This window comes from Odocoileus virginianus, chromosome 1 (genome assembly GCF_023699985.2).
Source record: "Odocoileus virginianus isolate 20LAN1187 ecotype Illinois chromosome 1, Ovbor_1.2, whole genome shotgun sequence".
Taxonomy (NCBI): domain Eukaryota; kingdom Metazoa; phylum Chordata; class Mammalia; order Artiodactyla; family Cervidae; genus Odocoileus; species Odocoileus virginianus.
Genome location: NC_069674.1, coordinates 42,320,392 through 42,347,357, shown reverse-complemented (window position 1 = coordinate 42,347,357; position 26,966 = coordinate 42,320,392). Strand labels below are relative to the sequence as shown.

Sequence of the window (26,966 nt, the reverse complement as noted above, 5' to 3'; positions counted from 1 at the left end):
GGGGATCTTCCCTACCCAGGGATCCTGCATCGCAGACAGATTCTTTACTGTCTAAGCCATCAAAACCAGACAAGTGTTTTAGGCCTTAAAATATTTTTAGGAATGCTGATTATCTAAAAAAGAATAGAAATCTTAGAATTCTAACTCAGTGGTGGGAGAAAGCTTCCACTATTGAAAAATTTAGAGAGATAATGGGAAGCAATATATATAATATATATGCTTTATTAGGCCTTATGCCTAGGGCTTGTTCAATGTAAAAGGAACTAAATCATTCACATATAAACCTTATACCAACTCCATCATATAATGCTCTCTAGAATAAACAACTTACCCTTTATTCGCTCTAGAAACAGTTTTCTCCTTTATTCAACTACGGTCGTGTTCTTCTAACTCATCAGAAACTGTTTCAGCATTCTGTAACGTCAAGGGTAGGAGGGGTGATGCTTAGCATAACTACAAAACACTGTCAATTTCCCCTGGCCTAAGTTTTGTTACATACTAGAGTTTGAGCTTAATCTTTCTCACTAAGAAGTATGTAAAAGCATTATATAGAATAAAAAGTTCTATGGATTATGTTACCTTTGGATATCTTCATTTTTTTCTCCTTTATTAGCACTCAGTTTGGTTGACAAAAACAGGGCATATATAATATACCTAATATCCTTTCTAATGGATATTTCCAATCAAATAAAATACGGTTTGAGAAAAGCACTTGGTGTTTTCATGAAACAGTAGGAACAGAAATAAAGTTCTAGTGGGTTGAAGAGTGAATGGGAGATAAATAAATAGATATAAGAAATTAATACCAAAATACCTGTGAGCTCTGCAGTAATCAAATGAAAGATTTAGTGTTCTTGCAAGAGCTAGACTGAATGAATAAATGAACTGAAAGGCCAAATGGAATTATCACAGATTTAATTTTTTAAAACTTGTGTCTATGACTCTTAAGAAATACTGAAAACATTATATATATTTTAGAGCTCTTGAACAAAATGAGTGCTCAATAAACTTCATTTCTGCTCACACAAATATGTCCTCCAATAAGCTATATGTTCTGCACCATCTCAGAGTACATTCTCTGTCATAAGCCCAAGTAGGCTACACAGTGAGTGCAATGTGTACAAATGCTGTTCCATTCCAAAGTTGTAGCTTACCATGTATGGAGTGATAGTCTAACACATGCCTAGGACAATGATTTACAAACTCTTACATTTTTTTAAACAACAATTTGTAATCAAAACTTTAGTCCTAAGGATTCTCAACAAACATATTACAAGTGACAGCATAAAAAAAAAATCTTGCACAGTAACTCAAAGTTCAGCACTACAACGTACACTTCAACTGGCAGGACACTTATTTTTAGTAGTCTAAAATTTCCAAATAAAGAATGTTATAAAGAATTACTATTCAAATTATCTAAGAATTCTATTTCTTAGTAAGTGGTTACTGTTTTATGAAATATCAATAACAAAGAAAAGGTTTAGGTAAATGAGAACACTGAGTATACTACCAACTTTCCTGCTGCATGAGTACTTTTGTTTTGGACAAGCATTAAGCATCATTATCAAAGGCCCTTCTGATAATGCCACTGCCATTCTTATACCTATAGATGATTAAAAGAAAGTATAAAAAAAGAGAGCAATCAATGACTCATACTACAGCAGAAGTCCTTTAAAACACTTTTTCTCCTCCAGTACAAATGGTTGACAATGGGGGTCTTAAAAACATGACTCAACTATTTCTTAGGATTTTTCTCTATATATATTTCCAAGAAAATAAACTTTTAATGATATCCTTCAAATTAAAAACCCAGGGATCAAACCCAGGTCTCCCGCATTGCAGGCAGATTCTTTACCAGCTGAGCCACAAGGGAAGCCCCAAATTAAAAACAGGGTGCATTAAAAGCAAAGCAAAATCCTGTTCAATAGAAATAAGTTTTCTCCACTCACTATGAATTCAGGTATCTAACGCTAAAATTTGCTCTCATTAATACAGCTACTATGCTTAATTCCTTGCTTAGTTATTCCAGTAACCATGGCAATGTTCTAGCACATAGCTGAGTGTATGGGGCAAATTATGAACTTGGTAATTGTTATATGTAATTAAAAATTATTGTATGAAATTAAATTGCTATAAGTAATTAAAAATTGTTATATGAAATTAAAAGACGCTTGCTCCTTAGAAGAAAAGCTATGACAAACCTAGACAGCATATTAAAAAGCAGAGACATTACTTTGCCGGCAAAGGTACATATAGTCAAAGCTATGGTTTTTCCAGTTGTCATGTATGGATGTGAGAGTTGGATCATAAAGAAAGCTGAGCACCGAAGAATTGATGCTTTTGAACTGTGGTGTTGGAGAAGACTCTTGAGAGCCCCTTGGACTGCAAGGAGATCAAACCAGTCCATCCTAAAGGAAATCAGTCCTGAATATTCATTGGAAGGACTGATGCTGTAGATGTAGTATCTACAACTGATGCTGTATATGTTGTACCTAACATGTAGATAGCTACATAGTTGGAGATGGCAACATATTCCCATTAAAAAAGTCTTTTCAAGATCAAGGTGTCAATAAGATATAGAGATGGGATGACCAAGAAAGAAAATTTATAAATGTTCCCATCTGAAACATGCACACAACAGTCATGCTGAGCTCATGAGGGGATCTTGAATTCAGTGATATGATCAAATCTGTATGTTTAAGAGGGAAAAAAAAAAAACTTCTCTGGAGATAATATGGATAAAGGACTACAGTGAACAAGACCTTCATGTTACATTATTTTCTTTGGGTATGAAAGCTCATGAAACCTGCTAACTTGGGTTATAGAATCAAGAAAATAATTAAGGTTAGACTGAATCTTATAGAAACAATGCTAGCTGCTACCTTCTCTTATACAAAGGATACCAAGAAGCCTACACTGCTTTCACATATATCTCCCATGGAAGGCTCTCTCACACTAAAGTTTGAAATTTTTTAGAAGAAGCTAGGGCTTTTTGTTCATCTCGCAATTATAGATGAAAACTAAAAGTAAATGCCCTGAAAACAATACACTGACTTAAAAATCACATCAGCTTGTAAAATGCAGGCATCAAAGCCAATTTTGATAGGTACTGTGATAGGAAAGCAGAAGGGTTCTTAGTACCTGTAGTAAGAAGAGGTGATTAAAAGAAGGGAAGTTGAGGAATGCAGGAAAGAGGGGTTAAGAACTAAAAACAAGCAATTATTTCAACATTTTGTCCTTGTGGTGGCTCTGGAAGAGGAACTGTGGAGAAGAAGCATTTTGTTAAAAAGGCAAAAGCCTTTGATGTGTAGCTGACAACAAACTGTGGAAAATTCTCTTCGAGACAGGAATACCAGACCACCTTACCTGTCTCCTATATCCTGAGAAACCTGTATGTGGGTCAAGAAGGAACAGAACCTTACATGGAACAACTGACTGACTCAAAATTGGAAAAAAAAAAATTGGGAAAGGAGTACCACAGGGCTGTATATTGTCACCTTATTTATTCAACCTCTATGCAGACTACGTCATGCAAAATGCTATGGAGGAATCCCATCCATGAATCCCAAACTGGAATTAAGAATGCCAGGAGAAATATCAACAACATCAGACATGCAGATGATACCACTCTAATGGCAGAAAATGAAGAACTAAAGAGCCTTTTGATGAGGGTGAAAGAGGAGAGTGAAAAAGCTGGCTTAAAACTCAACTTTCAAAAAACCAAGATCTTGGCATACAGTCTCATCATTTCATGGCAAATAGAAGGGGAAAAAGTCAAAGCATTGTCAGATTTTACTTTCTTGGTGTCCAAAAAACTGCAGACAGTGACTGCAGCCATGAAATTAGAAGATTGCTCCTTGGAAGGAACGTTAAGACAAACTTAGCACAAAAAGCAAAGACATCACTTTGCCAACAAAGGTCTGTATAGTCAAAGCTATGGTTTTTCTAATAGTCATGTATGGTTGTGAGAGTTGGACCATAAAGAAAGAAGGCTGAGCACCAAAGAATTGATGCTTTTGAATTATGGTGCTGGAGAAGACTCTTGAGAGTCCCTTGGACACTGAAGAGATCAAACCAGTCAATCCTAAAGGAAATCGACCCTGAATATTCATTGGAAGAACTGATGCTGAAGCTGAAGCTAAAGCTCCAATACAGCTTTGGCCACCTGCTGCAAAGAGCCGACTTACTGGAAAAGACCCTGATGCTGGGAAAAATTGAAAGTAAAACAAGGGGACTACAGAGGATGAGATGGATACTATCACTGTCTCAATGGGCATGATTTTGAGCAAACTCTGGGAGATAGTGAAGGACAGAGAAGCCTGGTGTGCTGCAATCCATGGGGTCACAAAGAGGCTGACATGACATAGTGACTGAATAACAATAGCAACAAATCCAATTTAATCATTACATGTTGCTAACCTATACTATTCATACCAAAAATTATAGATGAAAGTATCAGAAAGTTAATATCACAGAAAATGCTGGGGTATATTACCTCTTGAGTAACTATATTAACAGAGAGAAGTGACAAAGATTATAAAATAGCATTATAAAATACTAGACTGTTTAATTATATTTGCTCATTTTATGCTTAAAGTAATACACCACACTTGCCTGTGTGCTCAGTCGTGTCTGACTCTTTTCAATCTCATGGACTGTAGCCTGCTAGACTCCCCTGTCCATGGGATTTCCCAGGCAAAAATACTGGTGTAGACTGCCATTTCCAGGGATCAAAGCTGTATCTTGTGTCTCCTGGATTGGCAGGAGGATTCTTTACCACCAGTGCCACTTAAGTGTTTATAAAACACAACGTGGTGTTCAGGATTGGATCCTGGAACAGGAAAAGGTTATCAATGAAAAGCTAGCATTATCAAATAAAGTGTATAGTTTGGTAATAGTATTGTACCAAAATTAGTTTCCTAGTTTTGATATATGGTTATACAAGATGTTAACTTTAGATCAAGCTGAGTAAACAGTATACAGGAAATCTTTGGGCTATCCTTGTAACTTTCTTGTAAATTTAAGTTATTCTAAAACAAAACACTTACTAACTTATTAGAACTCTAGTTTACAACATTAAAAAAGTCAAATTGTACCTTACACCGATTGGTCATTTGAGAAGATCATGCTTATTACACAAAATTCTCTAGCAGTCACATTTAAAGGAAACCAGTCCTGAATACTCATTGGAAGGACTAATGCTGAAGCTGAAACTCCAATACTTTGGCCACCTGATGAGAAGAACCGACTCACTGGAAAAGACCCTGATGCTGGGAAAGACTGAAGGCAGGAAGAGGAGGACAGAGGATGAGATGGTTGGATGGCATCACTGACCCAATGGGCACGAGTTTGAGTAGGCTCTGGGAGTTGGTGATAGAGAAGCCTGGTGTGCTGCAGTCCATGGGGTCACAAAGGGTCAGACACGACTAAGCAACTGAACTGAAACTTTAATCTCCTGAGCAACCATGGGGAAAGCATTCTATCCACTCAATGGCAGAAGTCAGAATACTTTCAGCTAGTAATGTCTTCTGCATCAGGTCTGGATAACACCCTGGGTCATTTCAACTCATGTTCATTTCAGCAGCACATTTCAAGGGAGCAATTTACATTTCATGTTTCTTTCACTATCTAGTAACCAGAGCTGTAATAAATATTTCAGGCTCTGGTGGTGTTTTGTTCAAGAAAAATATTATGTTTTCTCATTTGTTTATAGTACCTAATGTTCCCCAGTATTTCCAGATGTTTTTATATCAATTTCTCATTTATTTTTATTTGCTGTTATCATGTTCCCATGTAAATGTTATGAAAAAGAAAACAATTTGGGCTTGTGTTCAAATAGGAAATAAACCTTAGAAAATAAACAGATTGGGCTCAACATAATTCTGACATTATAAGACCTAGTGAGGATAAAATCGAAAAGGACACAAACGTTATTAAGATTAATCATACAAGTAGTAACAACCTGGCTTCCTTTATTTTTTGGCCGTGCTGCTGGGCTTGTGGGATCTTATTTCCCCCTCCTGGGATTGAAGCCGGGTTTTCTGCAGTCAAAGTGTGCCGTTACTCACCAGTGGACCCAGGGAATTCTCAGCCTAATATCCTGATTAATTAAATGACAATTATAGTTTTATTGCGGAGCAGGCAATGGCAACCCACTCCAGTACTCTTGCCTGGAGAATCCCATGGACGGAAGAGCCTGGTAGGCTGCAGTCCATGGGGTCGCTAGGAGTCGGACAAGACTGAAGCGACTTGGCAGCAGCAGCAGCATGGTTTTATTGATGAGGGAGTAGAGAGAGGTTCAGCAGTAGGAAAAGAATCAACACAGAGGATAGTTGCTACATCGTGTCATAAGTTAGGGGCAGAAATGGGAGAAGGATTGTTTTAAGTTCAGAAAGATGGTAAGGCTGGGAGAGTAATCGAGAGCCGCCCAGCAGGGCTGTGTGCGTCAGTTCTCCGCGTGAAGGCAGAAGGGGGGGTGGCAGGGCGGACTGCGACCCCGCCGCTACGCGGGTCCTGCCCAGACTAAGGCGCGCTTCAGACGAGTTGGATAATGACCCATAACATCTACTGGACCCCTAGAAGCTTGAAGGAGGAAATGGCAACCCACTCTAGTATTCTTGCCTGGAGAACTCCATAGACAGAAGAACCTGGCGGGCTACAGTCCATGGGGTCGAAAACAGTCTGACAAGACTGAAGCGCAGAACACACCTAGAAGTTACTAACAGTTCCAAGATTCCTCCCCCACAGAACGCAATGAAATTCTTACAGAACTCAGATCCTGACCGTAGGGTCCCAAATTGTAAAACAGCTCCTGGAAGATTTTGCTAGACATTACTCAGCTGGTCAGTGAATTAACGTTTCTTTTTTCCCCCAGTTGAGTTTCTGAGTTTTTCACGCGTTAGTTTTTACCGTCCGTGGGAGTTTTTTTCTCCCCCCCACTCTGCTTCGCCAAAAGGGAAGCCTGAGGTACCTCGCGGTTTCCTCAGCATAAGAACTCCTCCAAGGCAGCCCAGGTTCCAGTGCCATCCTATTCAAAATATTCCTGAGGCACCCACTTCGCACCCGACTGGCCCCTGTCACACTGCCTCTAGACCTTTCCTCAGCGTTTTATTCAGCCTGCAGCCAAACGCCACCTACCACCTCCGCGCGGAGTAAGGGGGTGGGTTGGGGTACTGCACTGCGCATGCACGTTTCCGAGCGCGCCCCGCTGCGCGCGCCTTCCGGCATGAATGGCTGTCAGGCGCGAGGGGGCGGGGGGAAAGCGTGAGAACACAAAACAGCTGCGGCGGTCGGCGGTGACGTAAAAAGGCAGCGCCATACTTCTGTGCGTACTACTTCCGCCGGAGGGAATACTACCCCTTCGCAGGCATGGTGCGCGGCAGTTGCGTGTTGTTCAGAAAGGTCCGTGACTGGTACCCCCTCAGCCTGATGTGCGAGGCCAGGTGCCTCTAACCCCACCTGAGGGTGCAGGTTTTTCGCTTTCCTCCTTCCGCAGGTGTTTCTTCCTGGGGGCCTCTTTCTTGCTATTTTTCTTAGTCCTTTTCGCCTCTGGAGAACTCGGGCTTGGCCTGTAATGAGAAGGGCGTGATCACCGATCTTTGTTAGGAAGGTTGTTTGGAACAGGGTTTGGGATTTTTCAGGGGATAGTGTGCACGTGAGATGGAGGGCTGGGATACTTGCTTGCCGTTTAGGCACGCTATGTGGTGTAGGTGGAGTGTACGTTTGACTTTTGACTCAACTATGTATTTTCCTTCTTTTAAGTAGTAATATCCATAACTTGTTTTTACATATTTTTTCATTGAGTGCATTGTTATTACTAACTTTCTAAGGACGATTTTTATCGGTAAACCAAAATAGGTAACTGACTTGCCTTCTTGCGAGAAACTAAGAGTTTTGTGCAGTGTGGGTTTTAGAATCGTTTTTGTAAACAATTCGCAGATACTTTCAGACTTAAAAACCACTCTGAGATCCTTACTAGCAATGTTTTTTGAAACATCATAGTTTGATCATTATTACTAAGAACGAGATTGGGATATTCCTTTTAAGTTTGGGTTATAAATCTTTGAATCTGATTAGAGCAGTAAAAAATGTCACATGTTGAAAGGAGCTTTAAAAACAAGAGTTTTATTTTTGTCCGAGGAAAGTCATGATTAGTAAAAGTTGTGGTTAGTGAAGTTTTACTTTATTCAGCTATTTTCCAGAAAATAGGTGGTCAGAAGAAGAGAGACTTGTGAAGCATAGTACTTGGGCATATAGGGTAACTAATCCTTAAGCAAAAAAAAAAAAAAAAAAGAACGACTACATTTTTTGCTGGTTATATTATTACAGGCTCCTTGTGTCACTGCTGCCGTAGCAGTCACTGCCAGTCCATGTTTTTTTTTGCAAGGGAAATCTACCTCTTCACTTATCTGTGATGCATTTCTGATCTAGCACTACTGAACCAAAGAGTAAGTTCTTAAGCTCTCAGAGAAAAATGCTCTGGCTTGCTCTTAAGTTCATTCAGTATTATATATTCCTTCCACCCTTACTATTACTGTTTCATGACTATATTTCCATACTCAAATGAAAACCTGTTCTTTGAATCGCTGCTCTGTAACTTTCACTGCAGTCTGAAGTGTAGACTGAGATTTACCCGTATCACCAAAGGAGCTTTTGATAAATGTGCTGGTTTACCCTAGTCTCATCCCCTTCTCCAAAGTATATCAGAATGGTCAGTGAAGTGTATGTATTTTTGAAAAAAGTCCCCAGATATTTTTGATACTTAAAACTATATACTAAATGACTAAAAGATGGGAAGACTATGAAATTAAGAAATTACTCTGTAAGGAATTTTAATAGTCCAGGTGGCTAAGACAGGATCTGACCAATAGGAAGTTTTTGATTTAGTGAGGGAAACAGAAATAAACCCAAGATGCAGTGTAGGATTTCTAGAAGCCTAATGGATTCATGGGGTCGCAAAGAGTGGGACATGACTGAGCGACTGAACTGAACTGAATGGCAACCTACTCCAGTGTTCTTGCCTGGTGAATCCCATAGACAGAGGAGCCTGGTGGACTATATATAGTTCAGAGGGTCACAAAGAGTCAGGCCTGAAATGACTGCACAATGTATATAATAATAGATATATAATTAAAATTACTGAGTGCCCAGCTAAGCCAATGGTAAATATTAATTTGAGAAATTAAGAAATACATCAGAAAACAGGACATTTGGATGGGTTTATGATAGGAAAGAAAAAATGACATTGGAAATAGATGAAACAGCATGAGCAGAATGTCGGAGAAGTGACAGTACATTGTGTAGTAAAGAGTAAAAAGGAGGAGGCTGTAGGAGGGGTTGAGTGAATGGAAATGAAACTGGAAGGGTAGGTTAAGAGCTTCAACTGCAGCACAGAGAATTTTAGACTTTATTTTGTAAACAGAAAACCATGAATGGTTTTTGAGTAAGAGAGAAATATGTTTAGGGATCAGGTCAATTTTCAGAAAAATAGCTCTGGCAGTGAGATAGAAAATGTATTGAGGAAGGAATGACTAGATGCTGAAAGACCAGTTAGGAGCTAATGTTAATGGTCAAGATACTAGGGCATGTGGTTGTGCCATAAAGGAAAAATAGTAGAGCTTCAGGGAGAGAAACAGGTATAAAGATTCCCATATGTAGCCTCAATGAGTAGAGAAGCTTTAGTTTCATTATTTGAGAAAACATTGGAGGAACAGAATTTACCTAGGGAAAAGTTTGATTTTGTTTTACAACATGAAAGGTGACTGTTATCCTTTCAATACCTAAGATACACATTTGAGGGATTTCAAATATAAGATACAGATCTTGTTTCAGTTGCTTTAGACTATTAAGCTTACATCTGGTGGAGATGTCCAACTCATTGGAATAGAGAGTATCTCACCTGGGTGATAGTTACTAGTACAGACTGAGAAAGTATGGAGCGAAAGTCTGTTGAAAAGTGGGCCAATGTCAGACCTTCAGGTTAGGAAGGACAACAATTGATAATGAAAAACATAGAGTTAATATGGGCAAGTGAGATCAGACAGGAGGTAGACTAAGCAAAAACAGTAAATGTGGCATATAGAAAAACCTTTTATATTTTTAGGAGTTTTAGTGGCATCAAAGAACTAGAAAGGAGTTCAAAATTGGTAAGCACTTACGGTATCAGTTCAGCTCAGTTCGGTCGCTCAGTCATGTCCAACCCATTGTGACCCCGTGGACTGAAGCACACCAGGCCTCCCTGTCCATCATCAACTCCCGAAGTTTACTCAAATTCATGTCCATCGAGTTGGTGATGCCATCCAACCATCTCATCCTCTGTCGTCCCCTTCTTCCGGCTTCAATCTTTCCCAGCATCAGGGTCTTTTCAAATGAGTCAGTTCTTCACGTTAGATGACCAAAGTATTGGAGCTTCAGCTTCAGCATCAGTCCTTCCAATGAATATTCAGGACTGATTTCCTTTAGGATGGACTGGTTGGATCTCCTTGCTGTCCAAGGGACCCTCAAGAGACTGGTATACAAATGTTCTTTTTCTGTCTTTCTCTATTAGTATGGAAACTTCATTGATAACCTGAGACTCTTCACCAAGGGAGGAAGTGGTGGAATGGGCTACCCTCGCTTAGGTGGAGAAGGTGGAAAAGGTGGTGATGTCTGGGTTGTAGCCCATAACAAAATGACTTTAAAACAGCTTAAGGATAAATATCCTCAGAAACGGTTTGTGGCTGGAGAAGGAGCAAATAGTCGGTAAGTATTTACTGAATGACTTGGTCTTTCCTGGTGGCTCAGATGGTAAAGCGTCTGTCTACAGTTCAGGAGACCTGGGTTTGATCCCTGGGTTGGGAAGATCCCCTGGAGAAGGAAATGGCAACCCACTCCAGTACTCTTGTCTGGAAAATCCCATGGATAGAGAAGCCTAGTAGGCTACAGTCCATGGGGTTGCAAAGAGTCGGACACGACTGAGCGACTTCACTTTCACTTTGATTTTATGAAATTAATTTTTCCCAGAAGAAGAAAAAGTTAAAAGATAAAAATTTATTTGAAATTTGAAGTAAATAATAGCCTGAATTTGTAGCTGAGCAAAAATCTACAATTTTTGTCTCTATTTAAGATAAAAGATAGTATTAAGGTGGTTCTGAAATTTTTAAACTTTTGTCCTTTTCTTCCAGTGTTTATATTCTTTCACACTTCCATTATAGAAACAGAAAATGATCTGAATCTCCACTGTTTTCTTCTGAGATTATCTTTGACAGTCTTTTAGTAAACTCTCTGGAAAATGTGGCTACTCCACCCGACTACAATGCTTAAGATTTAGAGACTGTTTGCTGCTACATCTCTTGAATGTTTTCCTTTTGTCTCTGTTATGATTTTCTCTCTGTGAAAGCAAGATCTTTCCTTTGTTTTTTGTTATTGTCTGTTATTTTCTGTGGGACATACTTTGTTTTTTGTTATTGTCTGTTATTTTCTGTGGGACATACTATGTTTTTAAAATATGAGGATTTTTTCCTTGCATTGTAAAGAAAATGAAGAAAAAAATTCTTAAACCTTCCATCAAAACGCAGACTATGATTCCTCAGGTCTGTATCATTCTGTTGTTATTCTTTAGAAGGTGTTTGTATAAAGCTTAGGCTTTCTGTTCCTTTTTTCTTTTCCCTTCCCAAGCACGTGTTTGGGTGTGTGTATATATATGTATATATATATTTTAAAATAATTTTATGTATTTATCTATGGCTGTGCTGGGCCTTGGTTGCTGCTTGGGCTTTTCTCTGGTTGCAGTGAGTGGGGGCTACTGCCTAGTTGAGGTGCACGGGCTTCTCATTGCCATTGCTTGTCTTGTTGCAGAGCACGGGCTCTGGAATGTGCGGACTCAGTCTTTGTGGTTCCTAGGCTCTAGAGCACAGGCTCAGTAGTTGTGGAGCATGGGCTCAGCTGCTCCGTGGCATGGGGAATCTTCCTGAATCAAGGATTGAACCCATGTCTCCTGCATTGGCAGGCAGATTCTTTACCACTGAGCCACCAGGGAAGCCCCTGTTTGGGTATATTTATTTGTCACAATTGTAGAGGATGGAATGTGGCACTTGCTTGGGGCATGGGTATAAGCAAAGGATAAGAGCCGGTATACAGGCTAAACACCCTGCAACACAGAGTGAGGAACTCCCCGCCACAACCACAACAGCAAATATTCCTGCCGCAAATATCCAGCAGCATCCTCTACTTGTAAAGAAATCCTTGGAGAAACCCCTTAAATTTCTTTTGAGCAGTTTTGTTTTATGAATAGTCTTTATAGGGCAAATTTTGAGGTCCCAATATTAGAATTTAGTAATCACTTTAAAGATCAGAGTGGTGGTGTATGATTTTGATGTTACAGGTGGGAAATAACCTGCAGTTTACATCTTAAAGTAAAATTTTTCACCATTTTATAATTTCTTTTGAAAAGTAAGGTTGCTGTAATTCCCAACTTATTCTGTTTAGATCAGTAGTGAGCTAAAGATGGTGTATAACATTAGATGTTAAGAAAGATTTAAAAAGAACATTTACTGTGCTTGTGCGTTGCAATTCTTAGAATGTAAAGGCTTAAATCTAAAAGATTAATAAGAGCCAGCTGGATGAAGCGGAGGAAAAAGCATTACAGGAAAACTAACAACATGAAAAATGTGAAAGACCTAGAGATAGAAGACAAATACCAACAGAAGACAGTAAAAGAAGGCCAGTGTGGCTGGGTATGCAGAAAACACAGAATGTAGTGGAAGATGAGACTAGAAGGATTCAGAGCTTTATCATTTCTAAAATCCTGTGGTATTCTCCAGGTTGTCTCCTGTCTTCAGTCTCAGTCATCACCTCCAATCCATTCTTTATCCAATTGTCTCTCCAGTGCTTTTTCTATACCATCAAATTTACTAATGTGACTTGCCTATTTAAAATCCTTCCATGTTCCCCATCCCTCTAAGATATATTCAGACTCTTTAACATAGCCTATCAGGCTCTTTGTGATCTGGCCTACAGTGCTTTCACCCTACTTCTACTATGCTTATGCTCAAAATAACTTATTTCACCAAATGCCTAGTTCCCTTCTAATTGTGTGTGTGTGTGTATTTTTTTCTTTCACTTTCCTGCCTTCATTTCCTGACAAAAATCTTCCTCCCCTTCCAAGTCTTGGTTCAAGCACCACTTCCAAAGTGTTAGTAACTGAATAAGATTTTAATTGCAGATATCTAATAATGTCTACTGAAAGACTGCTTTTGTTCGTCATGAAATCTAATCTCAGTAAATTGGCTTATGCTTGCTTAACTATGAAAATGATCAAATACCATTTCAGTTATTTTAAAAGCTGTTTATAAAATTATTTTGAAATTTAAGTGGCAAGTGTATTTAATAAAGTATATTAATAGAATATTCACTAGCAGTAACAAATAGGAATGAAAAGTGAGTCTTGTCTTTACATTTAAAAATCGCATCATAATCCCAGCAAGAGAGATGTTCTATTTAAATCTTTCTTTAATATATTTCAAATTCATTCATTTTTGTCTTTCCAGTTCAATCAGCTAATGTTACTTGAGTGTCTGCTTTGTGCCGGTAACTATACTGGATGTCTAGGATAAAATGATGATCTAAACTGTTGTGTTCCCTGCTGCCTTGGAACCTAACAGTAGTCTAGTATAAGAGCAAACATTTATCAAATAAATGAACAGTAGAAAATTATCACTGTGACAAGTGTTATGATTGAGAGCCTGCTCATGAATATGGGTATGGCAGTTCTGACCTAATCAGGGAAATTAAGAATAAATAGATTTTTTAAAAGGTCAAGTACTTACAGTTCTTCTAACCAGAAATAACCATTATCAGCCTTTTCATGACTTTTCTAAGACTTTCTATGTCTTTATGCAAATGTAATTAACTCTGTATATAATATTTGGGGATATAAAAACAGGAACACAAAATTTAGTAACCTTTTCTTTTAACTTTTTTTCCCATCCCAGAAAATTGTTAAGAATGCCTGAATAGTCCGATAGTATTGGAAATAACATAAATTACTTTGTCATTCATCTATTTAATTATTGATTTTTTTTTCCTGTTACTGTCACAATGCAATCCATGTCTTTGTGCATATAATAGTTCACATGGTTGTTCACTTATTTTTTTTTTTTAAGGATAAATTCCCAGAAGTGGAATTACTAGATAGAAGTTTGTATCACTTTATCCTCTCTTGAGCAGTTTAAGAATAGCCATATGAGCCTCCTGTAATTAAAGTACTCTCATTTGAGGGGATTTTAAAAAAATACGTTGTTATTCATCAATGAATTTTTCACATTTACTTGTGTTGTTGCAATGGTCTCTTTCTTTCAGATATACATTAGTTTAGTTTATTATCAGTTAAAATGACTTTTGGTAGTTAGCTTGGTAACTTAAATCATCACTTAATATTTTTATTGAGATATAATAGCCTAAAATGCAAATAAATATTTTTTCTTCATGATTTGACCATTTAACATCTGCATTAGAAGAACTGGTTGCTAATCTTCTTTGTATACCATTAAATTTGCTTGAAGCATCAGCCATTTAATCTGGCAGGTTTTCTTTGTGTTAATTTAACTTTTATTTTTTTGTAGAGTTAGTGCACTGAAAGGCTCCAAAGGAAAAGACTGTGAAATTCCTGTACCTGTGGGTGTTTCAGTGACTGATGAAAATGGTAAAGTTATAGGTAAGTGGACTGTAGCTTCTTATGTTGTGCATGATGAAGCTGTGCTCTGCTTTGTTGTATCCAGCTTTTTGCAGCCCCTTAGACTGTAGCCTGCCAGGCTCCTCTGTCCATGGAATTTCCCAGGCAAGAGTACTGGAGTGGGTTGCCATTTCCTTCTCCAGGGGATCTTCCCCACCCAAGGATCTAACCCAAGTCTCTTAAATCTCCTGCACTGGCAAGCTGATTCTATATCATTGTACCACCTGGGAAGCACATAAAATTGTGAGAAATGTGCACATTTTCAAATATTGAGAGCTGTAAGGAATAGCACCTCTCTAGTTTCAGGATTTTTTTTTTTTTTAAACGTTAAGTATTTTAGTTGCTAGTTTGTAAAACAGCTTTTAAAATCATTATATAAAAGTTGTTCAGAATTAGCCACTAGATTTAAAATAATTTTAAAGACAAGAATATTTATTTGGTTTTGAAAAAAATAACTAGCCTTTTTCCATCCACTAGCAAAGGTGTTTTTCCAATAATAGAAACTTGATTCTGTTATTAAGTGCTTTAAATTTGTAAATTAGACTTTCCTGGCTTCTGTTTCTGAAAAAAGAGTGCCGTTAGTGATTAGCTCCACTTATTAACCTTTGCTTTAAATATCTTCATCTCTCTTTTTAAGGAGAACTCAATAAAGAGAAAGACAGAATTTTGGTAGCTGAAGGAGGTCTTGGTGGTAAATTACTTACAAATTTCTTACCATTGAAAGGCCAGAAGCGAGTAATTCACCTTGATCTAAAACTTATAGCTGATATAGGCCTGGTGGGGTAAGTATCATTCATATTTTTATTTTTATACTTTCTGAGAGATACTTCATGAATAGGAAATAAATATAAATGGTAATGTGGGGGCTGCATTATTTCTTATTTGTGGAATTTGTGTGTTTGTGTACTTTAAGAATATGCTGCTAAATGTAGTAGTTTTCATATTGAAAACATAGAGAGTATCATAGTTACTATTCATTTGTCAAGTTCAGTTCAGTTGAGTCGCTCAGTTGTGTCTGTCTCTTTGCAACCCCATGGACTGCACACGCCAGTCCTTGTCCATCACCAACTCCCGGAGTTTCCTCAAACTCATATCCATTGAGTCGGTGATGCCATCCGACCACCTCATCCTCTGTCGTTCCCTTCTCCTGCCTTCAGTCTTTCCCAGCATCGGGGTCTTTTCAGATGAGTCAGTTCTTCACATCAGGTGGACAAAGTATTGGAGTTTCAGTTTCAACATCAGTCCTTCCAATGAATATTCAGGACTGATTTCCTTTAGGATGGACTGGTTGAATCTCCTTGCTGTCCAAGGGATTCTCAAAAGTCTTCTCCAACACCACAGTTCAAAAGCATCAATTCTTCAGCACTCAGCTCTCTTTATAGTCCAACTCTCACATCCATACATGACCACTGGAAAAACCATAGCCTTGACTAGCCTTGCTGTCTAGGTTGGTCATAACTTTTCTTCCAAGTCATAACTTTTCTTCCAAGAAGTAAGCGTCTTTTAATTTCATGGCTATAGTCACCATCTGCAGTGATTTTGGAGCCCCCCAAAATAAGGTCTCTCACTGTTTTCCCTGTTTCCCCATCTATTTGTCATGAAGTGATGGAACCAAATGCCATGATCTTAGTTTTCTGAATGTTGAGCTTTAAGCCAAGTTTTTCACTCTACTCTTTCACTTTCATCAAGAAGCTCTTTAGTTCTTCACTTTCTGCCATAAGGGTGGTGTCATCTGCATATCTGAAATTACTGATATTTCTCCCAGCAATCTTGATTCCAGCTTGTGTTTCCTCCAGCCCAGCATTTCTCATGAGGTACTCTGCATATAAGTTAAATAAACAGGGTAACAATATACAGCCTTGACGGTCTCCTTTTCCTGTTTGGAACCAGTCTATTGTTCCATGTCCAGTTCTAACTGTTGGTTCCTGACGTGTATACAGATTTCTCAAGAGGCAGGTCAGGTGGTCTGGTATTCCCATCTCTTTCAGAATTTTCCACAGTTTATTGTGATCCACACAGTCAAAGGTTTTGGCATAGTCAATAAAGCAGAAATAGATGTTTTTCTGGAACTGTCTTGCTTTTTCGATGATCCAGCGGATATTGGCAATTTGACCTCTGCTTCCTCTGCCTTTTCTAAAATCAGCTTGAATACCTGGAAGTTCACAGTTCACTGAAGTATTGCTGAAGCCTGGCTTGGAGAATTTTGAGCATTACTTTGTTAGCGTGTGAGATGAGTGCAATTGTGTGGTAGTTTGAGCATTCTTTGGAGTTGCCTTTCTTTGGGATTGGAATGAAAACTGACCTTTTCCAGTCCTGTGGCCACTGCTGCATTTTCCATATTTGCTGGCATATTGAGTGCAGCACTTTCACAGCATCATCTGTCAGGATTTGAAATAGCTCAACTGGAATTCCATCACCTCCACTAGCTTTGTTCATAGTGATGCTTTCTAAGGTCCACTTGACTTCACATTCCAGGATGTCTAGCTCTAGGTGAGTGATCACACCACCGTGATTATCTGAGTTCTGAGGATCTTTTTTATACAGTTCTTCTGTGTATTCTTGCCACCTCTTCTTAATATCTTCTGCTTCTGTTAGGTCCTTACCATTTCTGTCCTTTATTGTGGGCATCTTTGCATGAAATGCTCCCTTGGTATCTCTAATCTTCTTGACAAGATCTCTAGTCTTTTCCATTCTATTGTTTTCCTCTATTTCTTTACACTGATCACTGAGGAAGGCTTTCCTTTCTATCCTTGCTATTCTTTGGAACTCTGCATTCAAATGGGTATATCTTTCCTTTTCTCCTTTGTTTTTTGCTTCTCTTCTTTTCACAGCCATCTGTAAGGCCTCCTCAGACAACGATTTTGCTTTTTTGCATTTCTTTTTCTTGGGGATGGTCTTGATCACTGTCTCATGTACAGTGTCATGAATCTCTGTCCATAGTTCATCAGGCACTGTATCAGATCTAGTCCCTTAAATCTGTTTCTTACTTCCACTGTATAATCGTAAGGGATCTGATTTAGGTCATATCTGAATGTTCTAGTGGTTTCCCTTACTTTCTTCAATTTAAGTCTGAATTTGGCAATAAGGAATTCATGATCTGAGCCACAGTCAGCTCCCGGTTTTGTTTTTGCTGACTGTATAGAGCTTCTCCACCTTTGGCTGTAAAGAATATAATCAGTTTGATTTCAATGTTGACTCTGGTGGTGTCCATGTGTAGAGTCTTCACTTGTGTTGTTAGAAGAGGGTGTTTGCTAGGACCACTGTGTTCTCTTGGCAAAACTTTATCAACCTTTGCCATGCTTCATTCTGTACTCCAAGGCCAAATTTGCCTGTTACTCCAGGTGTTTTCTTGGCTTTCTACATTTGCATTCCAGTCCACTCTAATGAAAAGGAGATCTTTTTTGGGTGTTGGTTCTTGAAGGTCTTACAGGTCTTCAAAGAACCGATCAACTTCAGCTTCTTCAGTGTTACTGGTCGGGGTGTAGACTTAGATTACTGTGATATTGAATGGTTTGCCTTGGAAACAAACAGAGATCATTGAGATCCCATCCAGGTACTGCATTCTGGACCCTTTTGTTTACTATGATGGCTACTCCATTTCTTCTAAGGGATTCCTGCCCACAGTAGTAGATATAATGGTCATCTCAGTTAAATTCACCCATTCCAGTCCATTTTAGTTTGCTGGTTCCTAAAATGTCGACATTCACTCTTGCCATCTCCTGTTTGACCACTTCCAATTAACCTTGATTCATGGACCTAACATTCCAGGTTTCTCTGCAGTATTTCTCTTTACAACATCAGACCTTGCTTCCATTACCAGTCACATCCACAACTGGGTGTTGTTTTTGCTTTAGCTCCATCTCTTCATTCTTTCTGGAGTTCTTTCTCCACTGGTCTCCAGTGAAGTCACTCAGTCGTGTTCGACTCTGCGACCCCATGGACTGTAGTCTGCCAGGCTCCTCAGTCCATGGAATTCTCCAGGCAAGAGTACTGGAGTGGGTTGCCATTTCCTTCTCCAGGGGATCTTCCTGACCCAAGGATTGAACCTGGGTCTCCTGCATTGGCAGGCAGACGCTTTACCATCTGAGCCACCAGGGGAGCCCAAGGGGCTTCCCAGGTGGCGCTAGTGATAAAGAACCTGCCTGCCAATGCAGGAGATAAAAGAGACACGGGTTCGATCCCTGCGTTGGGAAGATCACCTGGAGAAGGAAATGGCAACCAACTCCAGTACTCTTGCCTGGAGAATCCCATGGACAGAGGAGCCTGGCTGGCTGCAGTCCAAGGGGTCACAAAGAGTCAGATATGACTGAGCGACTTAGCACTAGCATTATTCTCCAGTAGCATATTGGGTACCTACTGACCTGGGGAGTTCATCTTTCAGTGTCCTATCTTTTTGCAGAAAAATCAGTCAAATGCAGTAGTATAAGAGGGTAAAAGAATGTTACCAGATATTAGGAATGAAATTAAAAACCCAAACAAACCACATCTTAAAAAGTATGTAGAAATAAAGAGTAGGGGGAAAATGACTAAGATATTCTTACAAGTTTTAATAGAGTTATTGAAGTATCATCAGTCAGATGGCTAAAGACTGGTCCAGTTGATCTCAGCCATTAGCTTTACACACTGTTGAGCACCACGTTGGATCTTGTAATGACCAATCCCCTGTCCTTCACTCTGTTTAGGAACTGTCCATTCTCAGCACTGCAGCTCTTACAGTGTTTTTCTCTTTCATCAGCCTCCACCTTCATCAAACAGTGCTATTTCGCTGTAGGGTTTGTGGTGCTGGCACCAGCTGGCGGGAGATAGATAGCAAGGTAGAAGGCAGATAAAGGAAGGGAAATGCTCAGCTTTGCTGGCACCAGCTGGAGGGAGATAGGTAGCAAGGTAGAAGGTAGGTAAAGGAAGGGAAATGCTCAGCTTTGCGTGTTTCCTCTCCCTCTGTCTTCCCCTCCCAAGCTCCACTGCAGCAGTCCACAACAGTCAGATGGAAGACCTAAGGAGAAGGGAGCAGAAACTGCTGCTCTACTCCCACTGCCACTTCCATTCCCTGCCTTCCCGTAGTTTCTCACCTCTTTTCATCTTCCTCTTGTCACATCTCACTGCTTCTTTGTCACACTCTTCACTCTGAACTCCTCACCTCTTTCCATGCCTGTCTAAATCTTACCAGCAGGGGCTTAGGGTTCACAGAGGCCTCATACCTGCTGAAGTTGTAACAGAGAAAGATGACATCTTGGCATTAAAGCTTGCTATTCACATTTAATTTTTTCAATAAAACATAGTTATGAGGGTAACGAGTCATCAGTTCTGTAATACTATTGGGTTGGACAAAAAGTTTGTTTGGGTTTTTCCATAAGATGTTTTGTTGTGAAAGAGCTTTTTGGCCAACCCAGTGTATATTTTTAGGAACTTTATGGACTAGATAGGATTTTGTGGATAAGACTGAGAATCCAGCCATTCACTTTCTCATTTTCTGGAAAAATATGTTTCTGTTTCCATAGAGATACCCTTACAGCCTAAGAAGAACATACCAAGGTTGAGTAGTGAATAAAAGTGGGATGGTGATGGGAGACTCAAGTGAGACTGTTTGTGTTAGAATCTCAAATCTTCTGAAGGCCGGCTGGATGGTCTTGAATACAATATCTCTAAGCCTTTGTTTTCTCTTTAATAGAGGATGGCAATAGTCCTGCCTTAAAAATGTTATTACTGAGTAAGATTGCATTTGCAGCATAACAGATGTCTTGGATTTGTGAATGCTCAGTGAGTGAGTGGTAGCTGCTGTCATTATCATTATCATCATCATATATTGTCAACTTATTAGAGACCACATATAGTGAAATAACTAAGCTTTTCAGAAGTGGACTTCATATTAGTTAATATCAAGCATCATGATTGTAGAGCACAATGTTTAACATGTCTGCTAGTGCTTTTAATTAGGTAACTATTCTTAAAAAGTTACATAATGTGAATACCAGCATAAGCAGATATCCCTTAACCTTTAAGCCAGCTTCAGGAATGAACTGAGCCTGGAAAGCAAGTTATCATATAACTAGTATACTTGTACTGCTGTGGTTAAATCTGATCTTTGCATGGGTTGGACCTCAGACTGTAAAATCTTCATTAGGTAACTTTCAAGAAAAATCTGTTATTGGTTTTTCAATCATTAGCTTCCTTTTTCTTCTTATATTTTGATCTCTTTGAAAATAGTTGCATTTTTCTCTGCTTAATATTGTTATGAAAATATGGGGATATTAGAATTAAGCAAGTCCAGCTAGTGACAGTCATGGCAAAACTGATTGCAATTTGCTTTACAAAAAGTTACAAGAGCCTAGGTATAATAAGATATAAGAAAATACTGTTTTTCCAGGGGAAATGAGTCAAGCAATCACATGTAATTTTATTCTAAATTTATTATAGAAATATTTTAATAAGATTGTTTAAAGAACTTCATTAACAGCTTAAAGTTTTTTATAGAATTCCAAGTTAATATTCGTAGAATATTACACTATTACTCCAAATGAAAATTTGGCAGTTTTGAGAAAAGATCATGATTTGAATGAAAGCTGTGAAGACAGGGATAACATTTTTCCTGTTGGTTACTGTATTTGTCATGCCTAGTATATTGCCTAACCGAAGTCAGTGCTCAGTATTTGTTGGATGATTTTCTAAATTGAGATACACTTGACACATAATGTTAGTTTCAGGTGTACAGTGTAATGATTTGGTATTTGTATATGTTGATCACCACCGTAAGTCTAGTTAGCATCTGTCACCACATGTAGTTAAAAAAATTTTTTTTCTTGTGATGAGAATTTTAAAAATTTACTCTCTTAGCAACTTTTAAATAGTACTGATTATTAATTATAATCACCATGCTGTACATTATATCTCCATGACTTACTTATTTTACAACTGGATTTTTTTTTTTGGCTGCGCCACACAGCTTGCAGGATCATAGTTCCCCAACCAGGGACTGAACCCAGGCCCTTGGCATTGAAAAGCACAGAGTTCTAACCACGGGATGACCAGGGAATTCCCTACAATTGGATTCTTTACTTTTTCACACCCTTTACCCGTCTTACACCCTCCTTCCCCTACACACATTTTCTGTATGCTTTCATCCGTTAATGGACACCTTGGATTGTATTCACATATTGGTTATTATAAATAGTGCTGCAGTGAATATAGGGGTGTGTATATCTTTTCAAGTTAGTGTTTTGGGATTTTTTTGATAAATATCCAGAAGTGAAATTGCTGGATCATATGGTAGTTCTGTTTTTAATTTTTTAAGGAACCTCCATACTGTTTTTTGTAGTGACTGTACAATTTACATTCCCATTGGTTGAATTAATTTAATGAAAATATCTGAATGATTTTAGGAAATTACCTTTTAAGTGGCCCCCATTCTTAGTACTTTCTTTCATCCATTGGGGGCTTTTCTTGAGGGATATTTAGCAATAAAATGAAAACCTTTAAAACAGCCAGATATTTTAATGTAATATTTCTTTTTCTAGAAATTTACCTCAAGGAATAAAAGTATATGTAAAGGTTCAAGGATATTCACATCAGTGTTTAAATTCTTTTTTAAAAAAAGTTTGACAAGAAATCAGTGCTCATTTGCAGAAACAAAAAAAGAGATGTCTATTAATTGTACCACTTAATGTTAAGGTGACTTAATGTTGCTGTATTTCTTTCTAGCTCTATGCACATTTTTTGTAATGTCATTTATAACAGTAAAAAAAATTGAGACCACCTAAATGCCTAATAATAAGAAATTAGGTAAGTAAATTACAGTGTACCCTTGAAATGCATTCACCTTATATAATTCAGTTTAAAAAGGAGGCCAACCAACTATAAGTAGCCTTTTAGTGAAAAAAGGAATCAAACCTGAATCTAATCAGATATCTACCAATTTATAGGAATATGTTAAAGGGCATCATGTGTGTCAGCAGAAAAAAACAGACTGGAAAAGAAACTACAGGACAAATGACCCAGTTTCTTTAAAAATAAAATTGCAAAGGGGAGACAAGTTTGAAAGGGAGCCTGTACTAAGAGAAATTTAAAAGATACGTCAACCAGTTGTAATACCCAGACCTTATTTAGGTTTTTATTTAAATAAACCAACTTTAAAAAAGTTATTAAGAATGTATTAATATTTGTTGAAGCTAGATGATAGCTAAATCAGGTTCATTACTTTGCTAGTGAAATGTCCATATGAAATGGTTTTTAAAAAAAAAATCCACAAAACAATATAAGAGATATTTTGTCAGTGTTGGCTAGAGATAGTGAGTTGAAGGTATTTTTATTAATTTCTTTTTGTTTTTCTACAGGTTTTTTTTTTTAACGTTACTTGATTGTCAGTAGAGAAACATCTTCAGTGTTTACCATAAATTAATCTTTACCTTTTTTATATTTTGTTCCTCAAGTTTTTCATGATTATAAATTTATATTCTTTTAATTCTAGCAATACTCAAGAAGTCTGTTTTTTTAAATGTTAGGAATTCAGAGATAAGTATTAAAAATGCTGTTATTTGTTGTGATGTATTAATATGAATTTATTTTCTTGTTTCAGATTCCCAAATGCTGGAAAATCCTCTTTGCTAAGTAAGATTTCTCATGCAAAACCTGCAATTGCAGATTATGCATGTAAGTACAGTTTTTTTAGTGTGTGGAGGTATGTTTTAAAGACTAATTTTTTTTTGAGTATGAATAAAATATAACTGGGGTAGCCCTAGTTTGAAAATTCTTGGCAGACAGAATATATGGATTTCCCATTAATCTTTGAAACCTCTATAGCTCTCAGCAAAGTTCCTAGTACTTCTTAGATACTTTGTCACATTTATTTCTCTGTTGCATAATCATTTGTTTGGTTTAGTTATTATTTTATGAGTACCTACCCTTTATCAAACACTGTGATAAATGCTAGGAAGGCAGAGATCAGATCTTTTATTCATTAAGCAAGTATTTATTTCCGGGAACTACAACAAGTTCTGGAGTTATAAAGATTGGTAAACAGAAGTGAATACTGTTACTAATGAATATAAGAGGGTATAATACAGTTTTTTGAAAGAGTGTAGGTGACTGCTTTAGATTTCTTTGGGGAAGTGTGATGGTGGGGCTGAGATATGAACAGTAAATGTGAGTTAACTGGTGACAGACAATGGAGGTCAGAGTCTTTTTAGTTAAAGGAAATAGTGTACACACAGGCTTCATGGTGGCAGGGCGTAGATTTGTTTGTCTAAAGAACATGTTGTAAGGGGATGAAGGAATCAAGCTGAGGCTAGAGATGGAGGTGGAGATCTATGATATAGGCCATATAGGCTGTATTTGATCTTTATAGCTTTAGAAGAGGTTATAGCTTTTTAACAAAGGATAAAAATGATTAATTTGCTTTTCAAAAATATCTCTTTGCATATAATGTACAAAATGGATTAATGTGGGACATAAGTGGATCTGGAAAGAACTTAGTAGAACTAGCTATTGCAATAGCAGATAAGGTATAATGGAAACTTAGACTAAAAATAGTGAATGAATGGGCTTCCTGGGTGACTCAGTTGTAAAGAATCTGCCTGCAATCCACAGGCCTTAGGAGAAGCGGGTTCGATCCCTGTGTCCGGAAGATCTCTTGGACGCAGGCATGGCAACCCACTCCAGTATTCTTGCCTGGAGAGTCCCACAGACAGGAGCCTGGTGGACTATAGTCCATAGCATCGCAAAGAGTTGGACACGACTAAAGTGACTTAGCAAGCAAGTGAATGAATATAAGAGGATCTCTACCTTCTTTAAACAAAATGGCACAGAATGACATTAACATGGAAAGTGAAAGTCGCTCAGTCGTGTCCGACTCTTTGCAACCTGATGGAGTATACAGTCCATGGAATTTTCCAGGCCAGAATACTGGAGTGGGTATCCTTTCCCTTCTCCAGGGGATCTTCCTAACCCAGGGTTCCCGCTTCGCAGGAAGATTCTTTACAGCTGAGCCACAAGGGAAGCCCAAGAATACTGGAGTGGGTAGCCTATCCCTTCTCCAATGGATCTTCCCAACACAGGAATCAAACCGGGGTCTCCTGCATTGAAGGCAGATTCTTTACCAGCTGAGCTATCAGGGAAACTATTGAAAATAAAATCATGGAAAATAAAATCAAACAATTCTAGGATTAGACTCTGATAAAGTAGAGCTAATTTTGTACTAACTGCTATAAATCTCTTGGCCAGTATTTATTGTTATAAAATAGGGGATCTTTGAGAAGGAGAGAAGAAAAGCAAAAAGTCGTAGAAGGAGGCTGCTGTTGGATTGATGAAGTTTGAGGATAACAGAATGAGAAAGGACCAGTAGATTTCAGATGTAACCCAAATGACAGAAACCTAAATTCTGTCCCCTGCCCTCAACCCTTTGCCATGCTCTTAAGGTTTGAGAGGGACTTTGAGGCCCACTAATTAGATTAGGCCTATCCTTTTGCAGATTATAAAAATCTATATTTGTCCATTTCCAAAATAATTATACCTTTAATTTCAATGAATGAGAACATAATCTGAATTAGGTTGTTCACAGAAGGGAAATATTATTTATTTTATACCTAACACTAGGATAGTTTTGAGAGTACAATGCTTTATTCTAGCTTTAATTTACTTTTTTTTTTTTTAGTTACAACAATAAAGCCTGAACTTGGAAAAATTATGTATAGTGATTTCAAACAGGTGGGTATTTTTTTTTTAACTTTTATTCTTTTAAAAATATTTATTTATTTGGCTGCTCTGGCATCCTTAGTTGCAGAATATGGGAATTTTTTTCCCCAACCAAGGATTGAACCTGGGCCCCCTGCATTGGGAGTGCAGAGTCTTAATCACTGGACCACCAGAGAAGTCCCGTAGGTGGCTATTTTTAAAATAAGACTCTCGATTAGAAATGAAAGTACTTGCCTTATTGCTTAGACTTATAATATTCGACAGTTTCTGTGGTATTGGAAAAAGTAGCAGGATTTTGGTTTTGGTAATTGAAGTCATGATCAAATCAATTCTGCTGAGCACTATCAGTAAAATATTGTATAAGAATAATTCTTCCAAAGTTTGGATACAGTTTGTAATTATAACATTGATTGTATCTTAGTCTCCTTGATCTGTTTGTTCTCATTGCAATTCCATATTTTATTGTCATACTTGATTATTGATTTTCATTTCCTAAAAACATATTCTAAAGTTCCTGGATGTAATTTTATCCCATTTTACTGTTTAAAAAAATTTTTTTTAATTGAATGGGATTTGGGTCTTAGCTAGCTATTAAAATTTATTTTTCCTTGTTAAGGAAGAACTCTAGTTTTTTTTGAGTAATTAGAATAAAAACAAAAAATGAAAAATAATAAAAATTTTAAAATATGTAGTGTATGATCAGCAGTTGCATTCCTTAGTGTTTACCCAGACAATTGAAAACGTAGGCCCACTCAGAAGCCCACACACAGATGTTTACAGTTGCTTTGTTCATAATTGCCAAAACTTGGAGGCAACCAAGATGTCCTTCAGTAGATGAATGGATAAATAAGCTGTGTACATATTGAAAATTGAATGTCATTCAGCACTAAAAAATAAATAATCAAGCCATGAAAGGACACAGAGGAACTTCCAGTGCTTATTACTAAGTGAAAGAAGCCAGTCTGTAAAAGCTAAATCCTGTATGATTTCAACTATATGATGTTCTGGAAAAAAGGCAAAACTGTGGAAATAGAGAAGATCAGTGGTTACCAAGGATTAGGAGGAAAGAAAGGTTGAATAGGTAGAAAGGTTGAATAGGCAGCATACAGAGGGTTTTTAAGTGCAGTGAAACTATTCTGTATGATATTGTAATGGTAAATACATGTCATAAATTTGTCAAAACCATAGAATGTGTAAAACCTAGATGATGAACCCTAATGTAAAATATGGACTTGAAATGATGGTTTATCAGTGTAGTTTCATATAATCCAATGACATAATTCAAAAGATATCAAAGATGTATATTCATTAATAATAGTAGTATAACAGTAAAAAAATTTTTTAAGCTTTAACAATTACATAGAAGATTAAATAATAAGTAAAATTATAAGTGCAGGATAATAGGAATGTAGAAAACATTATTGGTAATTTAAGGGACATCAATGAAAAAACCTCTGAAGAAAATTTCAGAACATGAGACCTCTATATGTACTTTGCTTTATCACATAGCTACAACTTTCTTTAAAACTGAAAATTTTAACCACACAAGCAGTGTGTGTAGAGCAGTGTTTTT

At 37.7% G+C, this 26,966-nt stretch overlaps 1 protein-coding gene across 10 annotated transcripts in view; it reads left to right on the top strand.

Annotated features, from left to right (window-relative positions):
• The first annotated feature begins 7,296 nt into the window (after positions 1–7,296).
• The window catches only part of GTPBP10 (GTP binding protein 10), a 37,174-nt gene continuing 17,504 nt past the window's right edge, over positions 7,297–26,966 (top strand). For 7 of the 10 annotated variants that reach the window (XR_011487641.1, XM_020914995.2, XM_070467318.1 and 4 more), the window contains exons 1-6: positions 7,297–7,401; positions 10,547–10,740; positions 14,601–14,692; positions 15,348–15,492; positions 23,280–23,353; positions 25,353–25,405. Coding sequence is in view for 9 of the 10 variants with exons in the window: in XM_020914995.2 (XP_020770654.2) it covers positions 7,369–7,401; positions 10,547–10,740; positions 14,601–14,692; positions 15,348–15,492; positions 23,280–23,353; positions 25,353–25,405 (591 nt within the window). In the remaining variant the exon portion in view is untranslated. The other 3 variants (XM_020914989.2, XM_020914992.2, XM_070467306.1) reach the window with 3 other exon arrangements.